A 21,158-nucleotide genomic window follows, 5' to 3' on the forward strand; every position below is an offset into this window, starting at 1 on the left:
CATCAAAATAGGTTGCTTGTTTTCAGTGGTTGATTTATTCTAACATAATGCTGCTTTTATCTGTTTTATCTGTGGGAATCTCACCAGAAACTGTAAAAGGTATTTCACAGCTTAAAATTGTTTGAAGAGATCTGATATGGACAATGGTCAATCCTGTCTATAGGACACATTTTGGATCTGCTCACTCCTCTTGATTTCTCTTGCCTTTGTTCAAGCCACCATCATTTCTCTTTCAGATAACCTTACAAACTTTCTAATCTGCCTCCTAGTTAACAGTTCTTTAATTGAGCAGCTAAAGTGATCTTAAAAAATGTAAATCAAATGATATCATGTCCTGGCTTAGAACTTTTATCTCTCCTCTTCAGCATCATTTCATACCCTTCCATTCTTTTCTAACACATGAACTTGCAAAGCTTTTTGCTGTCTCAGGACCTTTCACATCTTCTACCTGGGATGCTCTTAACCCCATTCCTCACCTTAGTAACTTTCATCTTTCATATTTAAGCTTATAGATTACCTCTTTAGAGGGTAGAAACTATAGTCACTTTAAGCACTGTGGGTTAGAAATAGGCACATAAACTGACCCTTTACACTTGTCAGCCCATCTGACACATTCAGAATTGGAGCAGGGAAGGGAATATTGCTTCATTTAGTACAGCATCCTGTGGCATAGTAAGTCAATATTTTTGAAGAAACAGAAACTAGTTTCTGTTTTCAAAGCTTGAAAGTGGGGAGGGGATCTGTTATGAGACTAAGTATGTCTTCTCACCACTGAACACCTAGTGCAAGTAATGTATTTAGTAGGGTTTGATTACTCATAAATATTTCACAAATTAATACGATTAGGCTAAAAATGGTTAAAGGACTTGACCAAGATCCCACTGCGATTAAATGGCAGCACTAAACTAATTATATTAAATCCTACAACTCTACAATACTTAATAACTTGACATTAATGAAGGAAAGAAAATATTATTAGTGTAGAAGCTGTAATCACAGAGAGGGTCATATCTTCATCTTGCAGAATCTGTTTCTCAGAATACTTATACCCCATTGCAGTTTTCTAGTAAAAGCCAGATGGAAAAATCAGTTACTCCTTAGCTGAGATAAAGGTGTGCCCCTGCATTTTGTTGACAGATACCTTGATGTGGTAGAAATAAAACTACAGACAGGGTAGGTGGATTGTATTCTTTTTATGTTTTTATCATTAACTTAGTTGAGATTGTGTGCACTTTTAAATACCAGAAAATTCTAGCAGTGGCTTAAATGAGGGAAGGGTGGTTTTCTAACACAAGAACTCCAGAAATAGGCAGTCCAGAACTGGTTCAGCTGCTTCCCCATTTTTAGAAGGTTGGCTTTTGCCTTCCTGCTTCTTACTTCATGGTCACAGGATGGTTATTATTTCTCTGAGCACTAGCTGTAAGGGGCAAGATATAAAAGCATGAAGGGATATATATGCCATCTTTGTTAGGTGGGGCCTCTGAGAAACTTTTCACAATAGTCAGACTTCTTGTGTCTTAGTGGCCAGAACTGTATCACATGGCCACTTGCAGCTAGAAAATGACAAGGGAGACAATGCATAATGTCATGTTTCTTTCATTTAATGTCTTTCAGCATGATAGTCTAAGTACCTAAAATTATTATAATAATATACCTTTTAGATTTACATTGGTGCAGAAGCATACAGTGGAATTTAACCAAGTGGCGATGGCTAATTCAGATGGATCCGAAGCTATGCTGAACAGAGTGATGACAAAAGATAATATTGGTGTCGCTGTGGTATTAGAGGTCCACAAAGAACTATTTGGAGCAGGTGAGTGCAATGTAAAATATTCTTACTAAAAATAAACACCATCCCAAGTTTTTCCATCTCAAAACAAGTGAATAGAATTTTGCTGTTACTTATTGCAAAGTTATTTTCTTTTGAGGAAAGTTAAGGGAGATGGGCAGGAAAATAGCACCATTGTGTAAAGCATCTTATATTTGTTGGGATATTCTGTGCTCTCTATCACAGTCTTTTTTACTTACCAGATAATATATGTAATAAAATCTTTTTAAATATGCCATTAATCCCAAGCAGTTCTTTGAAATAGGGAGTATTTTGATTAGGCTGAATTTAGAAATTATGATGACTTAGTCCTCTTTTTGATTCATATTTTTAGCTTCTTGAGTATGATTCTTTTGTCTTTAAGGTTAAGGACTTGGCACATTTTCTCTAATTTCTTTGCTATATCTCAGTCATTTTCAGGGTAAGAGCAGGATCTTTTATCTACATGGTACTTTCTTTAGCATTTTAGATTATTTATAGCTTCCTTCAGAGTCAGAATCTCATTATGTACTTTACACACAACAGACCTTTTTTATCCTTCCTACTGCCTGCCTTTGAGCATTTCATTGTTTACTAGTACATTTTAAGCAAGAAAGGAGTGAGACCACGTCAGGGCTTTTTTTCCCTTGTACTTTTTGTAGAGGAAAAGATTATTTCTGCCTTGAGTATTGATTTGAATTGTTCAGACCATGCATATATGTCAGACCTTCTTTTCTCACCATACTTCAATTTATTCATTATCAAAGATAATCTTTGATCATGAAATTTTGAACTTTTAACTTTTCTTAGCCCCTCTGTTTTTATCTACTTTTATGTCCTTTACAATCTTATTCTTCCCAAAGTTTGGTACTTTTTTTTTTTCTGATATTGTGGAGAATTTCTTTTGTAGCTTTACTCCCCTTTTAATTTGCAGATGAGTAATTTTAAATAGTAGACACTTTCACCTTCTGAAATACATACCTGTTGTACTCCTAGAAGGGGAATTTAGTAATATAGTGCTTATGGCTCCCTTGAAGGGGAAAATTTTTAATATTGTGAATACTTAATCTGTAGCTAAAAGTGACATTATAAAACTTCTAGGAAAAGAAGATAGCTTAGAAGATTTGGCTACAGGTATTTATCTTATGATCAAATTGCTTTAAATGTGACTATGTCAGATATAACAGATACTTCAATTCCTTGTTTTCTCAACACTGAAGATAATTATAGCTCGGTAAGACTGGAAAGAAGCTTTACCATACTAGTAGACTTAGAAAATTAGGTCTTTTTCCCCAAAGCTTATATTCCAATAGAAAAATTTGAGATACTTTTATAGAAATTATAAAAGAAAAATTAAATTTGTATGTTTACGGATAGTCCAATGGTTTAAAGGTATGTAAAGTAAAAAGTGAGAGAACCCTCCTGTCATTCATACTCTGGAAATAGCTCTTGTTGATTTCTCTATAGAGGTACTAACATACAGAATGTGAGTATGTATATTAATAGTTTTATATCTTGAATATTTTATGGACATCTGTCAGTAAATGTTAACTATGTTTAATTTTCAAAAATCTTAATGTATTCCATCCACCATTTTGGAAAGTACGATGTTAATGTTTATTTTAACAGAATTAAAAACATAAAATTATAGGAATAAAAGAAAAAACCTTAGAGATATTCTAGTGGAATATTTCATTTCCTGAAAGAATCTGGTTAAATTACTGACCCAAGACTACATAAAACAATTAGTAAGAAAGCCAAGTCTAAAACCCAGGTGTCCAGACTTTTATAGCACACTACTCTATAATTCTGGTTTTTAAAATAATGTTATTTGGGTATATGGTGTGAATTTGTTCAGGTAGCAAATCACTTGCTTATTTTATCTTATATAGGTTAATATAATTTACTGCCTTTTACTACTGACCTATCACAGTTGTGCTGTGTTGTGCTTGGGAAATGCAAGGTGAATGAGTACTAGACAGTAGTAAGAATTTAGATTGAGGTTTAGGTAACTCAACTGAAAACCTGCCTTACTACATTATTGTGCTATTTAAATGACAGATATTTAAAGGGCTGTACCAAATTTGTGGGCCAGATTTAGTCCATGGACTACAGTTTGCCAACTTGATCTAGGAGAGTAACTCCCGTAGTAGGATTACCAGAATCTCAGCCCTTTAGCTTCTAAGAATTACTTTATCAGATAAAAGGGAAGTTATAAATTCATGGAAAAGAGTAAAGAAGTAGCTGTGGATCATACTGAGAAAACATGAGGATGCCACATTTCTTCAGACATAAAGCATAACTGGGTCTTCTTTTTGTAATGTTTAAATTTAGGTATGAAGCCTATTCATGCTGCAGACAAACAGCTGCTTATAGTGGCAAATGCCCACATGCATTGGGACCCAGAGTATTCTGATGTGAAGCTTATCCAGACCATGATGTTTGTCTCAGAGGTTAAAAACATTCTGGAGAAAGCCTCTAGTAGGCCTGGCAGCCCAACTGCAGATCCTAATTCCATCCCGCTGGTGCTATGTGCAGATCTTAACTCATTGCCAGATTCAGGTATTTATAACATCATTTCCTCACTGCTTTCAATTTCATTTTTACTCTTGGGTTCAGAGGCCAGCTAGCTCCTAAATTTTGAATAGATAATTTCTCTTCTAAATTAGGGAATGTATCAGTAAGAATCCCATGGATGGGACACAGGGTAATAGAAAAGAGTTTAATAAAGAAGCTATTTCCAAAGGTGTTGGCTGGTTTAAGGGAAACAAAGCAATAAATGATGCAGTACTCTGCCCCTAGGGGATATAGTAATAGATCTCTTTACCACTCCTGTACCTAAAAGGGAAAGTAGTGGGAGCTGTCTGTCATCAGAACTTGGAAAAAATACAGTTGTAGGAAAGGGCCACATAATAGGAGTGATGGCTTTGAATTGCATGAAGCAGTCAATCCCTGGCAAACCAACAAGAAGGGTACCAGGGGAATATATATTCTTACCTCACTCTGCTTCTGTCCTCTGATCTCCTGCCAGGCTGCCCATTGATCAAATCCAACCAGAAGCTAGAGGGGGGAGGGATTTGCAGTTGATGCAATAAAGATCAGCTTCCTGAGGCACAGAGTGTACTGCAGAAGGGTGATCTGAAGGGGCAGCCAGAAAATATTCATTACAGGTAGCTATCTAGTTTAATAATGTTAGCAACTTTTAAGTGAATTCATTAAGTGATATTTGGATACTGTTAGTAGGTACAGAAGAATGATTAAAATTATCGTAGGACTTTATATTACTTCTTGAGCTCCTCTAAACTACTTTATGTCTGAACTTATATCATTTTACTTTTTATAAAAATAGTTTCTGCATTTTAGGTATCAAATAGAAAACATTAAACTATTACTCTTTTGCTAATACCAAAGCATATGTTAACTTTTGTATATTATCACTACTAGGCTATTTTAAGTTATTTAAGTAAGTAACAATAAGGTTACTATAAGATAACCTAAATGCCTCCATTTGGAATATTAAAAAAGTCACTGAACGTGAAAACATCTTTTTCTTCTTAGCAAATAATGCTGAAATCATTGTTAATAAATATCTGTCTTTAACCCCTAGCCTGATTGGCACTTTAACCACATGCTCCTTTCTTAATCCTTTCTTAAGTTGAATTATTCTCAAGTGCAAGTTTTTCTCCCATTGTATTTGATTTGTTAAAGCCAGTTAGCTGGCATTTGGCAATACAACGTAGTGAAATGTCTTTGGTGCCAGACTGTCATGGTTGGATCCTGATTCTGCTACTTATGAACTATGCAATCTGTGACTAAGTTCCTCATTTTTCCTTTTATTTTTTTGTTTTGAGACAGAGTTGCGCTCTTGTTGCCTAGGTTGGAGTGCAATGGTGCAGTCTCGACTTACTGCGACCTCTGCCTCCTGGGTTCAAGCGATTCTCCTGCCTCAGCCTCCCAGTAGCTGGGATTACTGATGCATGCCACCACGCCCAGCTAATTTTTATATTTTTAGTAGAGATAGGCTTTAACCATGTTGGCCAGGCTGGTCTCGAACTCCTGACCTCAGATGATCCGCCCACCTCGGCCTCTGAAAGTGTTGGGAGTTTACAGGCGTGAGCCACCGCACCCAGCCTAGTTCTTCATTTTTAACAAGGGGGGAATCATGTTATCTACTTCATAGAATTGTTTGTGAGATTTACATGAATAAAGCACTTAGAACAGTGCCTGGCATGTAGCAAATACTAGGTAAATAATAGTGCCTTCTGAGCTATTTACAATACTGATAATTGTGCTTATCACACATTCATTATATCTTACTATCAATCCTTATTACAAATAGAAGGATGACTCTAATAATGCACTAATCATAAGGGTTTTGATACTGTTTTCATGTTTGCTAATTCAGTGGAAGCAGTGCACTTTTCTGAATGCTATTCTTCTCTTCAGCCTTGTATTTTTAGCCAAGTGGTATATTTCTGGCATATAATATTCTTTATAGTGTCAGACTGAGAAAACTCACTGTAGCTCAAAATAAAGAATGATACTGTCTAGCTGACACTAGACATTGAAATGTTAAAGATGCAAAATCTGTTTTTGTTGTAAACGTTTTTTATTAATATGTTCTACTTATATATTTGCAGAGTTGTTGCTTAGAATGGGAAAATGCTAAAGAGATAGTGGTTTGGAATAATTTTCCGAAAACATTTAGGGTTAATGCCTTCCTGGTGAATGCCATCCTAGGTCCTGGAAATTTTTGGCCTGAAGAACCACCAAGAAAACTAAGGATATCTTTGAGTGTTCCTGATATATTTTGTTCTGAAATAGGCAAACATCCTTTGATTCAATTGATTGAATCGTATGAAATGGCTGGTATTTGATTTTTTATTTTTAAATAATGACAAAAGGCAGTTTTATATGGTTCAATCTAAGAAAACCATTCTGAGCCTGGTGGATTAACCTGGTAACAAGTCTTGGCTGTGAAGCCTTGTGTAAGGTCTGAATGCTAAATGGGAGTGTCTCTTTTTTCTTTATTCTACCAGGTGTTGTGGAATACTTAAGCAATGGAGGAGTAGCTGACAACCATAAAGACTTCAAGGAACTAAGGTACAATGAGTGTCTTATGAACTTCAGCTGCAATGGAAAGAATGGAAGCTCAGAAGGGAGAATCACACATGGCTTCCAACTTAAGAGCGCCTATGAAAATAACTTGATGCCTTACACCAATTACACCTTTGATTTCAAAGTGAGTGGCAGCCTTTGGGCAGGTGTAGAAATTATTTCAGATACAAGCATGTAACAAAAAGGTGTAAATTCTTTATGATTAATTGTATAATCTTCAGGAATTTTTAGATTCTTAAAATGTCTAGGCTAAGTATGCACCTAGATATAAGTAGGTTCATTGGGTTTTGTGGCTATTGTCTTAAATTCTTCTTGCTCTCTCGTTTGTTTAGATTTTAAATAATATAATAACAAAAACTTTGAAATGCTCACTAGGTACGAGGCACTTGTCAAAGCACTTTGTATATATCAATATAGTTAACCCTCACCTGCTCAAACCATCCCTAACTTTCAGCAGTAACCTCCCTCCTGCCCCCGACAGAAAAGCACTGAATATAGCAAAACTCACTTTGAATGAATTTATGTAGTATTTTCTCAAGATTTTCTTTCTACCTTCCATTGATGTCTTAGTATCTTTAAATTTTCAGATTTCTTTTGGGAATGGGGTTAGAGAAGGTTGTACTTTGGTTCTATTTTATATCCATGTATTTGTACTAATATATTCCTAGGCAGTGGAACACTCTGAAAGAAAAAGACATTTTTTTGACAAATACACACAAAAAAATGGAAAGGCCGATTGTACAGGACCAGCTCTTCTTTAGAAAGACAGATTGTGGTGGCTTTATGTAATCTCTTTTCCAGTGCTAGTTTTCTGATCACTCTGTGTACCTGTGACTCTGCTATTGTACCTCTCTTTGACTTTCTGGCATTTCAGGCATCTATAGTAGAATCTTACACTATCTGGAAAAATCCAAGTGTTAGAAAGCAGTTTGGTATAAGAAGCCTAGCAGGAATTTAATAAAATGCCAAAGGAAATTTACAAATGGACTCCCTTACATCTCCAATAACCTTTTTCTGTTTTTGTGTGGGTTAGCTCCTTTCCAAGAAACAAATAGGAGGAGGAAGAAAAGGAATTCATGTGTTGTTACTAATCAGCTTTCATAATCATGAAGTGGAAAAAAAAGTGCTTAGAAATTGAATCTAATTTAGTATTTTTGCTATTAGAAAAGATAATTCAATCCAGCGATAGTTCATTTTGGCCCAGCCACTCATATGTAGTTATGTGCTGGTAAACATTTAATAATGAGCTTTTTGGGAAAAAGCTCTGATTTGTGGTGTTTGCCGATTTCTGTGGTTTAAGTACTTCTACTGTAGCAGAATCCAGTCTCCCAACACGATACCATTGAACACAGAGTTAGGAAGAGGTGCTAGAAAAGCTAGTACTAGCTGACTCTAGCACATCATTGCTTTTATGTAAGCTTAAAGGAACACCTTTTAATGGTACACAGTTTACCACAGCTTAAATCCTATCCTTGTAACTATAGTGATATATATCTGCCAGCGTAACCCAGAAAACCTGTGATAAAGTTCCTGAAAATAAGTGTTTAGTAATTCTGCAACTATCATTATTATTTAGGTATGTGTATAGGTAAAAAGAAAAATTTTTTTTTCTTTTTCACATAGACTTTTTTTTTTTTTTGAGATAGGGTCTCAGTTTGTCGCCCAGGCTGGAGTGCAGTGGCAGGATCTTTGCTCACTGCAGCCTCAAACTTCTGTGCTCAAGACATCCTCCTACCTCTGCCTCCCAGGTAGCTGGGACTACAGGTACACACCACCACGCCCGGCTAATTTTTTGTATTTTTAGTAGAGACAAGGTTTTGCAATGTTGCCCATGCTGGTCTCAAACTCTTGGGTTCAAGCCATCTGCCTACCTCAGCCTCCCAAAGTGCTGGGATTACAGGTATGAGCCACCGCACCCAGCCTAGACTTTTTTTGTTTTGAGACAGGATCTCGCTCTGTCACCTAGAGTGGCACAATCATGACTCACTGCAGCTTCACCCTCCTGGGCTTAGGCAATCCTCCCACCTCAGCCTCTTGAGTAGCTGGGACTACAGGTATGTGCCACCATGCCTGGCTAAGTTTTGTATTTTTGAGGGCTTTTTATTTTGGTAGAGACAGGGTTTCGCCATGTTGCCCAGGCTGGTCTTGGGGTAATTTTTGTAATTTGAGGGTTTTTTGGTTTTGGTAGAGACAGGGTTTCACCATGTTGCCCAGGCTGGTCTTGAACTCCTGGGCTCAAGCAATCTGTCCACCTCAGCTTCCCAAAGTACTGGGATTATAGGTGTGAGCCACTGTGCCCGGCCTAGACTTTTTAAAAGCTTATTTCTTCCTTGTCTGTAAATAAAAAAATCTGAGAAACACAATTTGGGACATTAATCTACCTTCCTTAGTCATCTGAATTGGTTTAAATTATTTATCGACAGTCCTTCAAAAGATCTTGTGTTAATAACTGAATAAAAAATCCTATTGAGCCATTTACGTTGTTCAAATAAGTACAGCTAAAGAACTAGAAATGTCTGGCTCAGAGAGTGTTTGATGTTTGGATGTATAAGAGAATCAGAGAGAAGGATAAAGGTGGGAGAGAGTAATATATGGGAAGATAAATAGGCTGGCTGGATAGATAGATGGGATGAGAGGATAGAATAGTATTTGAAGGAAAGATGGCTAGAGACTAAACTAAGGGCACACATGAGTAGAGAGAATTGAGCTCTTAGTCCAACAGAAAATGAACTTTTCAGTTTTATACATATATTTTGTAATGCTATCCCAATATTGAAATCTATCAGTAAAAGAAGATAGGTAACATCAAATGTAAAATACCTTGTGATCAGCATCGAATACAGATCCATTTGTATTAGTGAGGAGCCATTGTATCAGAGAGGTGTTAAATTTTGTTTCTTGGCTTAGTATTTGTTTACTTTCTTGGTCCTTGAACAAAATAGAAATGTAGAAAAGAGGTATTTAGAGCTCAGATTCATTTAATTGCAAACTGATTTGGAATGAACTGAAGAGTAAACAATTAGAAGAATTACTCCTTTTTCAACATTACTTTCAGACCAGGTAAGTTTAATAAACAGCTTAATTCAAACCTGCTGCTGATCCTCACCCCATGCTTATCCTCTAATCTGAGGGTGTGCCTGAATCATTTAATAAAAGGAAGGGCAGCTTTTATTTTATAGCAAATAGTAAACTTTTCTGTTACATTATGAAATTGGTATTGTAATTTTCTGGCATTCTTTTAAAAAACAAAGCTTAGCATAATGGTAACTCAGACTATTAATATTTTCGTTGTGTTTTGACTTTTTTCCAAATACAGTTCTATAGACTTATACAATAATAGTCCTTACTAATATAAAGAGTGCATTTTCCCACATTATTAGTATTATATCTTTTAAAAAAGAAACTGACTCAAAAGGGTTAAAAATCATTAGTCTGTAACCTCCTTTGTGCCTATGATCAAAGTTAGGGATCCTTCTCATAGGTGTATATGTACAAATACGTTGGGTGAATTCAGACATAACCTGGCTAAGGGTTTTGGTAAGAGTTTTTACTCCGGATATTTCAAACCAAGAGAATGATTACAAGTGATGCGTTCAATTAAAAACATCTTACTTCCTGGAGTGTTTAACATTTTTTTCTTGGGGCCTACCTTTGCAAAGAATTCTAGCAGTTGATGTGCATGATGGCACTCTAATAAGGTTGTAAGATATAGGAGGCTTTGTTGCCCAGGCTGGAGTGCAGTGGTGTATTCTCAGTTAACTGCAACCTCTGCCTCCCAGGTTCAAGCAATTCTTTTGCCTTGACCTCCCTAGGAGCTGGGACGACAGGTGCATGCCCCCAGACCCAGCTATTTTTTTTGTATTTTTAGTAGAGATGGGGTTTTACCATGTTGGGCAGGCTGGTAATGAACTCCTGGCCTCAAGTGAGCTGCCCGCCTCGGCCTCTGAAAGTGCTGGGATTACAGGAATCAGGCATGAGCCACTGTGCCTGGCCTTATAGGTTTTATTCCACATAAGTAATTGAGATTATTTCATGTGTTTTATTTTAGAATTGAAGCAAAAAGTTGTCTCATAAGGAGAAATAAAATTACCCTGATCCTTGTTAACTCATTTTCTGAAATATCACTGTAAAACTGTAAAACTAGGCATATAACCAAAATGAAGGGATAATACCTTATGATCCTATCATTTTTTGACCATTTAAACTTGGAGTCCCCTGGACTCATGTAAGTTCCTTAATTTGTGGTAAAGTAGGGTTGGATAAGGGCTTCTTTTCTTTTATTATTATTATTTTTTAAGAGACAGAGTCTTGTTGTCAGCCAGGTTGGAAAGCAGTGGGACAATTATAAGTAGCCTCAAACTCCTGGACTCAAGTGAGCCTCCTGCCTCAGCCTCCCAAGTAGCTGGGACTATAGGTGCATGCCGCCACACCTGGCTAATGTTTGAATTTTTCGTAAAAACCCAGGTCTCATTATGTTTAACCAGGCTGGTCTTGAAGTCCTGGGCTTAAGCCATCCTCTTGCCCCCGCCTCCCAAAGGGTTGGATTATAGGCATGAGACACTGCACCTGAATCTTCTCTCTTAGGAGAGGAGCAGTTTTGGTGTTTTGATATTGGTCAAATGAAAATCAACAAACTGAAATGATTGTGTCCAAAATCTCACAATATAAAAATTTGTTTTCATTAAAAGTTTTTGTGTTTTAAGTAGCCCGTTTCATTATAATACTTTTTAAAGTATTGGCTGGAACTCGTGTATAGTATTTGTAAATAGGTTTTTACAGGTGTAGAAATATTTCTCCCTCCTTGGGCTCAGGCTGTCCTGATACGAATAGGAACTAGATAGGAAGAAATTTGATTTTGCTCTCTTGCATACACAACCTGGGATAATAAAAGCCCCCTGGTTTTGAGACTTACTGATCAGACTAATCAAGTCATTTAGCTCTGAGAGATAAAACTGCTATGTATGGCTTCCTGCTGAATGATTTTTGCTGAGTTATCCTTATGCAGGAAGGAAATCCAGAATTTACACATATTCTAGTATTTGTGAAAATGAGTATTTTAAATTAAGAATAGGACAGTTAACTGTGTAGTGTTTTGTATGTATGTAGCAAATCTGGGAAAGCTAAACTAGGATTAGCAAATTCATAAACATGGTTTACTACAGCTTCAGCCAGGTGTGTTTGGATATCTCGATATGCAAATAATTGAAAATAATACCATTAACTATGTATGCGCTTATATAAATATTCTTATTTTCTACTTATTATAGCCAATAGGATTAGTACAGGTTCCATTATATTTATACTGATATGTTAGATTTCACTAAACCAAGCAGGCCAATTCTAAAGATAACTGGACATAATTTAATGTGTTTAGCTTCTCAAATTATCACTTACACACAAATGCAAGGATTTATAATTCCAGTAGCATGCTGTGTTTCCCTATTGAGCCACCTTTATTTCATGTAATACCCATTGAAGATTTGAGTCTTACTTGACCCACTATCAAGACAACAGGTACCAAAAGAAAAGATACTCAGTTTTTTGTTTTTTATAAGTTATGGATTGTTCTTTATATATCCTGAATTTTTCTTTTCTTCCTATCCCCAATCTCTTTCCAGGGCGTGATTGACTACATTTTCTATTCCAAGACTCATATGAACGTGCTTGGTGTCCTGGGGCCTTTAGATCCTCAATGGCTGGTTGAGAACAACATCACTGGGTGTCCACACCCTCACATCCCTTCAGACCACTTCTCACTGTTAACACAACTTGAACTCCACCCTCCACTCCTGCCTCTTGTCAATGGTGTTCACTTGCCTAATCGGAGGTAGTGGAGTACTGCCCCGCCAAGACGGGGATCTGTTGCTATGGACCTGTACAGTTGTAAATCAAAGTATGTAGGAGTGAAGTATGGCCATCCTTAAGCTGCTTCTTCAGGTTTCTTTCATTATGTGTTTGCTGTAAGACTTTGTACATTTTTGTGCATATTGGTATCATTTGGCAGTAGGGCTGGAACCAAAGTATTACTCTCTTTCCAAAATTTTAATTTAACATGTTTTTAAATTGGACCTCCTTCTTTATATTGTATTAAGAGCCAGCATTCAAAATTGATAAATTACCAATTTGAGGCCCAACAACAGTGTATTTGTTTTTCCAAAACAAATACTTTCTTTTGAGTGGTTTCAGTGAGCCAACCATTTTATAAAAGGCAATTTTTAAAAACTATAAATACAGTATTTTAAACTGAATGATGATATGCCTTCCAGGAAAAACCTTGAATTTTTCCTTTATAACTGATTTTTGGATTCCCAAGTCATTTGCACATTAACAGAGTACTTAAATTTGCTCGTTCTGTACATAAACTATGAGATAGCCTCTACACGTTGTAAGAGAATTTGAAAAATTAAAGATGGTTGTACAATATGCTTTCATAATCAAGCATGTAACACCACAGGACAATTTGTTGGCCAAATGCTAGTTTGGGGTTTTTTTGAGGAATCAATTTGGTTTTTTTGTCCTCTCTATATAACCTTGTTGGAAGTATTAATTCTAAGCCTGTCTCTCAAGTTTATTTATAGAGAAAGAGTAAGTAATCTGTATTGCCACATACCTTGAAAATAGAATGCGGTACATTTAGGATGCCCACAGAATGAATTTTTCCTTACTCCAATTCAACCTTCTTTCTGTTCGGTTGTGCCAGGAAAACAGATGTTATATGACCTATATCATTTTTGCCATTATAGTCAAACGTTAAAGAAAATCTGAATAAAAGGACCTTGATCAAAGTTTCAGATAGGGAAAATCATACAGATACTTTATGTGTTTCCAACATAGATTATGGGGCTCTTGGTTTTTTTGAGATGACAGTGCAAAGGATTTGGGAGAGAGGGAACACATTTGGGGCAGTAGTTGAAAACCTTGGGCCATTGTCCTGACTCTAGCTGCCAAATGGCCATCATATGCTTTTAATCTTTGTTTCCTTTGTCTGTCAGGGTTGAATTAAGAAGCTACTGGTTTATTCCCAATTGTTGATGCCTTTAGGTATGTTGGAATCTTTTTTTTGCCTAGGAGGGGCCAGTTGAAAATCTGTGACTCAAGAGGCAGTGAACAGAATACTGTTTTCTGGGGAATAATTGGTTCGCTACTTGATGTTAATTATGGCACAGTAACAGGAAAAGGTTGTGTCTGTGTTTTTAAGTTTTTCTTTATTCTGCTTTTTTGCTGCTATAAGAGTTTTCTGAAATTTATATTTTAAACTTTTCATGCACTTTACTGTTTCTAGTCTCAAAATGTGATATTTTTATTAAACAAGAAATTTTCCATTATGCGAATGAAATTTTAAAAGACAATAGCCTATATTTGTGTCTCACTAATATATAAAGTACAGGTCAAATTTAAATTATTTAATTAGTTTTAAATGTACACAATTTGTCTCCTCTTTCAAACCTGACATCTTAGACTGTTTTATTGGTCTTAAATGATACATTTACTTTGGTCATTTTATGCTAATTTCTTCCATAGTAAATTAATCAGGCTATATAAGATAATATTTCCCCAGAAGGGTAATTTTAGTGGGACGAGGGTGGTGGGATGATGTCATATCATACATGGGATTGCATCAGAAGGGTTCTGTAAAGCCTAAACTCCCTTTTAAAAGTGCCTAGTGATAGAGGCGTTGTTTGTCATCTGTTATAATTGGAATGTCATTGTAGTTCAGTGAATTTTGATGTAAATAAAATATTCTTTTAAAAATGTTAAAGTACCAGAATAAACAAAAAGAAACAACCCTTAAGATGACAGATTTTCCTCAACATGCAGGTTTCCCTTCTTATATACCTCAAGTATGCAACATCTAGCCATGCAAATTGATTACCTGAAGCATAGTACTGGAAAGTAGAATAGCATGAAAAACTTAATTTTGTGGACATTACCTTTTTTTGTAATCAGCTACTGTATGTTTTATTTTAGATCTTTTGTTTTGGGTGGGTTTTCTGCTCTGGAGGTATATGCACTAACAAAACATTTTCCTCCTTTCATATACGCATGTTAATTAGCAATGTGAGCAATATTTCCTACCATACTTCACTCCCAATATTTTTTGAGATGTTTGTATAAAATGGAATTTAAAGTTCACTTATGATTGTATATGAACCACAGAGGAGCCCATTTATTAATAAAAAACTTTTTTAATAGTTAAATGTAGAGGGAAAAAATAAAAAAAAATGGGAAACGTTGTAAACAGCTTAAGTTTATTTTGTGTATGATCGAGGCACTCTGTTGCAGGAAGGTGTGTAATTGGGTTCTCTCTGCTTCAAATGCGCTCTTTCAAACCATTCATTATCCTGTGTATTTTTAATGTGGTTTTAGTAAATGTTGGTAGTAGCTCTGTTGAAGTAGGTAATTGTGTTATGTTTTGGGTGGTACACACTTGGGGCATGGTAACCCAAATTTCATGTGCACGGTTTCCCTTTAGCCCACTGCCCAAATTTCACATACCCTTCACCCTCTGTTCCCTTTGTAAAAGGAGTGGTATCTGTTTTGAGCTGCCAATTCAGATGATCAGAAATGCTGCTTTCCTCAGCATTGTCTTGTTAAAACGCATGCCATTTGGAACTTTGGCAGTGAGAAGCCAAAAGGAAGAGGTGAATGACATATATATATTCAATGAAAGTAAAATATATATTCTCATATACTTTCTAGTTATCAGAATGAGTTAAGCTTTATGCCATTGGGCTGCTGCATATTTTAATCAGAAGATAAAAAAATCTGGGCATTTTCAGAATGTGATACATGTTTTTCCTAAAACTTAAATATTTCGATATTTGTCTAAGAACTGGAATGTTCTTTAAATTTACTAAAACAGTATTGTTTGAGGAAGAGAAAACTGTACTGTTTGCCATTATTACAGTCATACAAGTGCATGTCAAGTCACCCACTCTCTCAGGCATCAGTATCCGCCTCATAGCTTTACACATTTTGATGAGGAATATTGCAGCATCCTCAGGCCTGACATCTGGGAAAGGCTCAGATCCACCTACTGCTCCTTGCTTGTTGATTTTGTTTTAAAATATTGTGCCTGGTGTCAACTTTTAAGCAACAGCACTGCCTAAAAGCAAGCAGAGAACAGAATCCCAGCACCATTCTATAGGCAACTTTTTAGAATTCAGATATAGTAAATCTGTTCCAGATTTATGATGTTTTATGTAAAAAAAAATTTTGTATAATAACATAGCTGAATATTTTTGTTTCATTTCTTTGATGTAAGGCGTGTGAACATTCGTTTGAATATCACATGTTGAAGTCAGGTATGGCACAATGGGTTCTGAGACCAGCTTTTCCTCCCTTCCCATTTGCCTTGTTCCAAGCTCTTTCTTTTCAAATTACTTTTCTGATATTCATAGGCAGATATTTAATTTTACTAATTAGCATCCTGTGTGAATGTATTAAAGAAGCCACTGTGTTTTAGTGTAGTTGGCAAAAATATAAAAGCTCCGTTTCTTATTTGCCCGTATTTTTTGGTGTCTTAAAGTTATATATTAAATCACAGAGAAGCAAGGGAGAAAGTTGAAAGATATCTAAGGCTCATATCACTTGATTCTATGATAGATTATATTAGCATTGAGGATGTGGCACATTAAAACTGGAACATGAGCAAATATAGTGTTCCATTTTAAAATTCTAAGTTTATATTGTTAAATGGGTGAAAATTTAAGTTTGTATTTGCATTTCCAAGCATTTCTAAAAATCACTAATGCCATCTATACTTTTAGTATGAAACAGCAGAGTATAGAAAGCACAGGGAAGAATAGGCTAAATATGTTCTTTGAAGAACCAGAGACATATAACCATATCATTATGTCATTCATAATACATGGCTAGATTTTCTAATGCTAAAACTGTGTCCCAATGCTTATTTGATTCTAACCTTTTAAATTCTGTTTCTGAGGTATTTTAATAGCTTTGCAAAATATGCTGACCAGTTTTTGGAAAATAATGGTTTTTATAGCAAGCAAAGACTTTACGGCACATTTTCAAAATAGCACTCATACATACTTACATTTTGACAGAAATGTGAATTCTCACATTGGTAAGATATTCTTTTTGCCACCTGCCCTACCCTTTAAAAAAGGTCACTTTTGTAATGTGTAGCAGATTCATTTACGCCTTTCCCTTTGAGTCATATCATGTTTGGAGAACTGTGTGAATTGTAGGTAGACAGATTAACTAGGGAAGCCAGAAACTTGAACTAAAGTTTTGAATTTGTAGACAGATGAGAACTTTTATACTATGGTTGCTTTGGGCGATTCTAATTTTGTAATAGCATCGTAATCACCAAAATTAAATTCAAACATTTTAGTACATCTTTAACCTGTCTTATTTACCAAAGTTCTAATCTGTTTAAGAACAGGATGCCAAGACCGTCTTTCATTTTATAGAGTGATATGCTCACCTTTATTTTATAAGTGTCACCTTAAAGCTTGAGGGTAAAAAAGAAGCAGCCCTTATATCTATACTACAAGATGTCTTGAACAAGATTCACAGAAAGAAACTAAGCAGTTCTTTCCAGGAAGGTGGTAAGGAAGAGCATGCATATTTCTTGTTTTAACCAAATACCTTTTTTATGTAAATGTCTCTATTAAACCACAGGTCCTACACCAGGAAATAGGGTGATACCAGGAAAATAACCAAGCTTTATGAACCCAGTTGGCAATTTCTTGTGGCATACGTTTGGTTAGACTTGGGTTATTCTTGGAACCAAAGGAAAATAAACATGTTGAGTTCTTCTTTCAACAGACATGAACATTGAAGTAATGGAATATTTTTTAAGCAAAATAGCTTTCACTTTCAAAGCATATGAAATAAGGACATTTGTGCTTATTAAATGTTAATTTTTATGGTACATTGTATAAACTGGGTAGCATTGAACTGCATTTAGAAGTATGTCATCAGAAACAAATCACATTATGAAAATGATATACAAATGCCAAGTGATATGACTCTTTTGGCATGGTGGTAGCATGGTCCATTCAGCTTTCAGAATCTTTTGGAGGCTCTAGTTTGGTGCCTATTACTAGTTATTTTTGTTAGGACAATCTCAAAATTTAGATAATTTTCCAGTTGTATGTCTGTCACTTTTAACTCTTAAGGCATAAGAATCATGGTAACCCTCTCAGAAGTGGTCCTTTCTTGCTCATTTCAGTTCCGTATTAATTTCAAATTACTGATGTATTTTCTTTCAAGCTATCAATTGTTATATGTACCACATTTTATTTAGTTTGTAGTTATCTGAAGTCAAAAAATTGGTTCAGCATTGATATCAAACAATGGCTTTGCTTCTTACCAAACAGACTTAGTATCCTGCTGCTTGTTTCAATCTTGAGGCAGTAAGTGATGCAGTATCTGGGTTTGTATTTACTTAGAAACTGTACTGTCCTTTCTCTGTGCTTAACTTGCTAAAAATATATTCCCTTACCTGTGAAATTCCTGAGCGGTGCTCTGCCAACTTTTCAGGGGGAGGGATTTGGATGGCTGTGTTACTGCACACTGGATCTGGAATTGTTCAGGGTTATGGGTGACACATTTCTTAAACACCAGCAGCACTGAGATGTGCACTATGGGCATTCGTACAGTTGTCCAAATGCAAACAACTTTTTCATCTTGGAGAAGCTGAGATACAGAGTTCAATAGAAATACTTAGAATATTTTGAGAAGGTTGAATGTTTCATCTTTGGCTTTGTTGTCTCTGGAGTGGGGAAGTATGGAGGACTTTTTTTTTTTTTTTTTAAAGAGAGTGTGTATGTACTTTTTATAAGGGCCAGGGTGTGTTGGTCAAATTCACCATGGATTAATTTATGTCTTCTGTTGTGATTTTTTTCAACTATATAACAAGTGCCAACTAATTGTCCATGGGACAATCTACTTTTCCACTCAATTTGTCGTTTGAGTAGGGAAAGGTACACTTATTTTCATTACCTGGCATTAAGTTAAAGAATTCATTATTTTGCATACATTTGAGTCATTCTGTGGCCTATAAAAGTGTTTTTGTAACTATCTAATTCTAATGGTTGGAAAGCAAAGCACATGACTATAAAACCAAGCAAGGTGTTTTAGTAACTTTTTCCCTGAATACTTGGTAGTTTCCACTGATACTATTCCAAAACAAATTCTGCTGTTCTAGGTTGTATATTTACTTTGCTTTTGTTCTAAGAAAAAGCCAAGGACTAAATCAACTTGTTACTGTGTTTCAGTAATCAGTTTAAAAATCTAAGATTTTTTAAAAATTAGAATATTTAATGAAGTGCCATGTAATTGTAGCTTGCTAGTGTTTCATGTTTAATAGACTGGTTCTGTAGGTGTTTTAACCATTTAACACTCTCTGCCATCCCTGGAGAAAGTGGTTCTACTCTTACTGAACACATTCTCTTTGACAAAATCACCAGCTGCTTTATTTTTCTATTTATTACAGTTAAACAGTTGATGAGGTCTGAATCTTGACCAAAACTGCTCAGCTGAGATGTTTTTCACAATAGACACTGTACAAAGTGTGCGTGCAAAAGGACACGGTTGGTAGTATTTTTTCATTAATGTGAACATTGACTTAAAAAAAAGCAGTCCTGCCTTTTAAATCTTGTGGCAGCTCAGAAGGGAGGTGCTTAAGAACCTTAACTACTATGTCAGATAACAAAATATTTTTTTCCATTTTGGAGATTGGTTACTGCTCACACATGATGTATAGGGCTAAATATATGCTTGTTTCCTTGCACCTGTGTACTTCCCTTCTCTCCCTCCCTTTCCTTCCCCTGTAGGCAATAAATGGCCATTTTGCAACTGCATACCTTTGTCTTGGTTTTTGACTCTTTATTTGTGCAGTATAAACCTCTGCTTTTAGGTTGATACGTCTCTTCTAAAGTGAAGTAGAGAGCCGAGATAATTCAGGGCAAAATACGTAATTACGAATTCATGCTACATCTTTTTTTCTAGTGAAAACTGCTAAGTACATTGTTTAAAATAAAATCTGAAGCTAGTTATATGACTTGCTTTGCCTGAAGAAACCAGAGCAAAGGGGTATATGTCACTTCGGAGTGGAACTTTAAGAGCCAGTCTTTAATTTGCCATATTTCCTTTTCTTGCCTGTGTGATCATAGAAGCATATGTTGAGATGAAATCTCTCATTCCAGATCCTTAAGTGACTTTGATGAAGAGAACTCCCCTGCTGTCCTTTGGACATGTAATGTAAGAAAAAACTGCTAAATCTCAGTGTGTTAATACAATAAAGTTGTGTTATTAGGGCTTAATTTAGTCCATCCTGACTGACAACCACCAGACAGATATTGCTGAGTTATCAATATTGAAGAAACTCAACAGCTGGACCTGCTAAGATCTCAAATAAATTTCATTCAACAAATATTCAGGTGTCTTCTATTAACAAGGTGCTGTGGGTATATTAAGATGAAAGACATCTTTATAATGCTTGTCCTCCGAGAATTCATATTCCAAATACTCTTTATGACACAGAAGATATTCCAGTGTTTTAGTCAAAGTAAAGATATCTTAAATCGTAGAATCTTGGGAAAAAAGAGAAGGCACATAGTGAAATAGGAATTCTGCAAACTATGTTTACAGCTATTCAGCTGAAAAATGACTTTAAGGTATAATGGAGAACGTTATTTTTAGTGAAACAAAACTGCTGTGCAGCTTAGTACTTGGAAAAGATAATGGTAGATTATTTTGGAACGGATTGTCAACATTGACAGCTCAGGGCCTGTTGACTTGTTTTTACCAAGGATCCAGTGTGAGGCTGTCACTGACCCTGAGGACCTTGTCTTCACAGAAGCCTTTGTGTTCACCAGCCTTTAGGAAGTCCTCCAAAAGTGGAATCACTCTCACATGAAGTGAATCTTGAAGTTGTCCAGATTTTCAAGATAAGTGCCTTGTTAAGATACCTTTGTGATGAGGCATTGAAGACATTCACCAAGTGTCCTTTCATTTCACCATGTGACCTTGGGCAAAATGTAGGCTCAATGGTAAAGGGGAGATGAACTAAATCTCATGAAGTGGCTGTCCCAAAAGCAGAAACCAAGACAAGGGTTTGCATGGAGGTAGTTTCTTTGGGTAATTGATCTCAAGAATGAATGGGAGACAAGGAAGAATGAAATAGGGAAGGAGTTTGGAAAGTCAAGGATGCGTCAGAGAGCTGATTGATTACTTCTCTGGGCAACTGGGGCATAAACAT

At 35.8% G+C, this 21,158-nt stretch overlaps 1 protein-coding gene across 18 annotated transcripts in view; it reads left to right on the plus strand.

Moving 5' to 3' along the window:
* The window catches only part of CNOT6L (CCR4-NOT transcription complex subunit 6 like), a 103,736-nt gene extending 83,978 nt beyond the window's left edge, over positions 1 to 19,758 (plus strand). For 9 of the 18 annotated variants that reach the window (XM_065545076.2, XM_065545072.2, XM_074039836.1 and 6 more), the window contains 4 exons: positions 1,662 to 1,813; positions 4,142 to 4,369; positions 6,847 to 7,049; positions 8,572 to 9,032. In XM_065545076.2, the coding sequence (XP_065401148.1) occupies positions 1,662 to 1,813; positions 4,142 to 4,369; positions 6,847 to 7,049; positions 8,572 to 8,850 (862 nt within the window). In that variant the 3' untranslated portion in view covers positions 8,851 to 9,032. Of the gene's footprint in view, positions 1 to 1,661; positions 1,814 to 4,141; positions 4,370 to 6,846; positions 7,050 to 8,571; positions 9,033 to 12,543 lie in introns of those variants that run through there. The other 9 variants (XM_065545074.1, XM_005554980.4, XM_005554979.5 and 6 more) reach the window with 2 other exon arrangements.
* The last annotated feature ends 1,400 nt before the right edge of the window (positions 19,759 to 21,158 follow it).

Source organism: Macaca fascicularis, chromosome 5 (genome assembly GCF_037993035.2).
Source record: "Macaca fascicularis isolate 582-1 chromosome 5, T2T-MFA8v1.1".
Classification (NCBI taxonomy): Eukaryota; Metazoa; Chordata; class Mammalia; order Primates; family Cercopithecidae; genus Macaca; species Macaca fascicularis.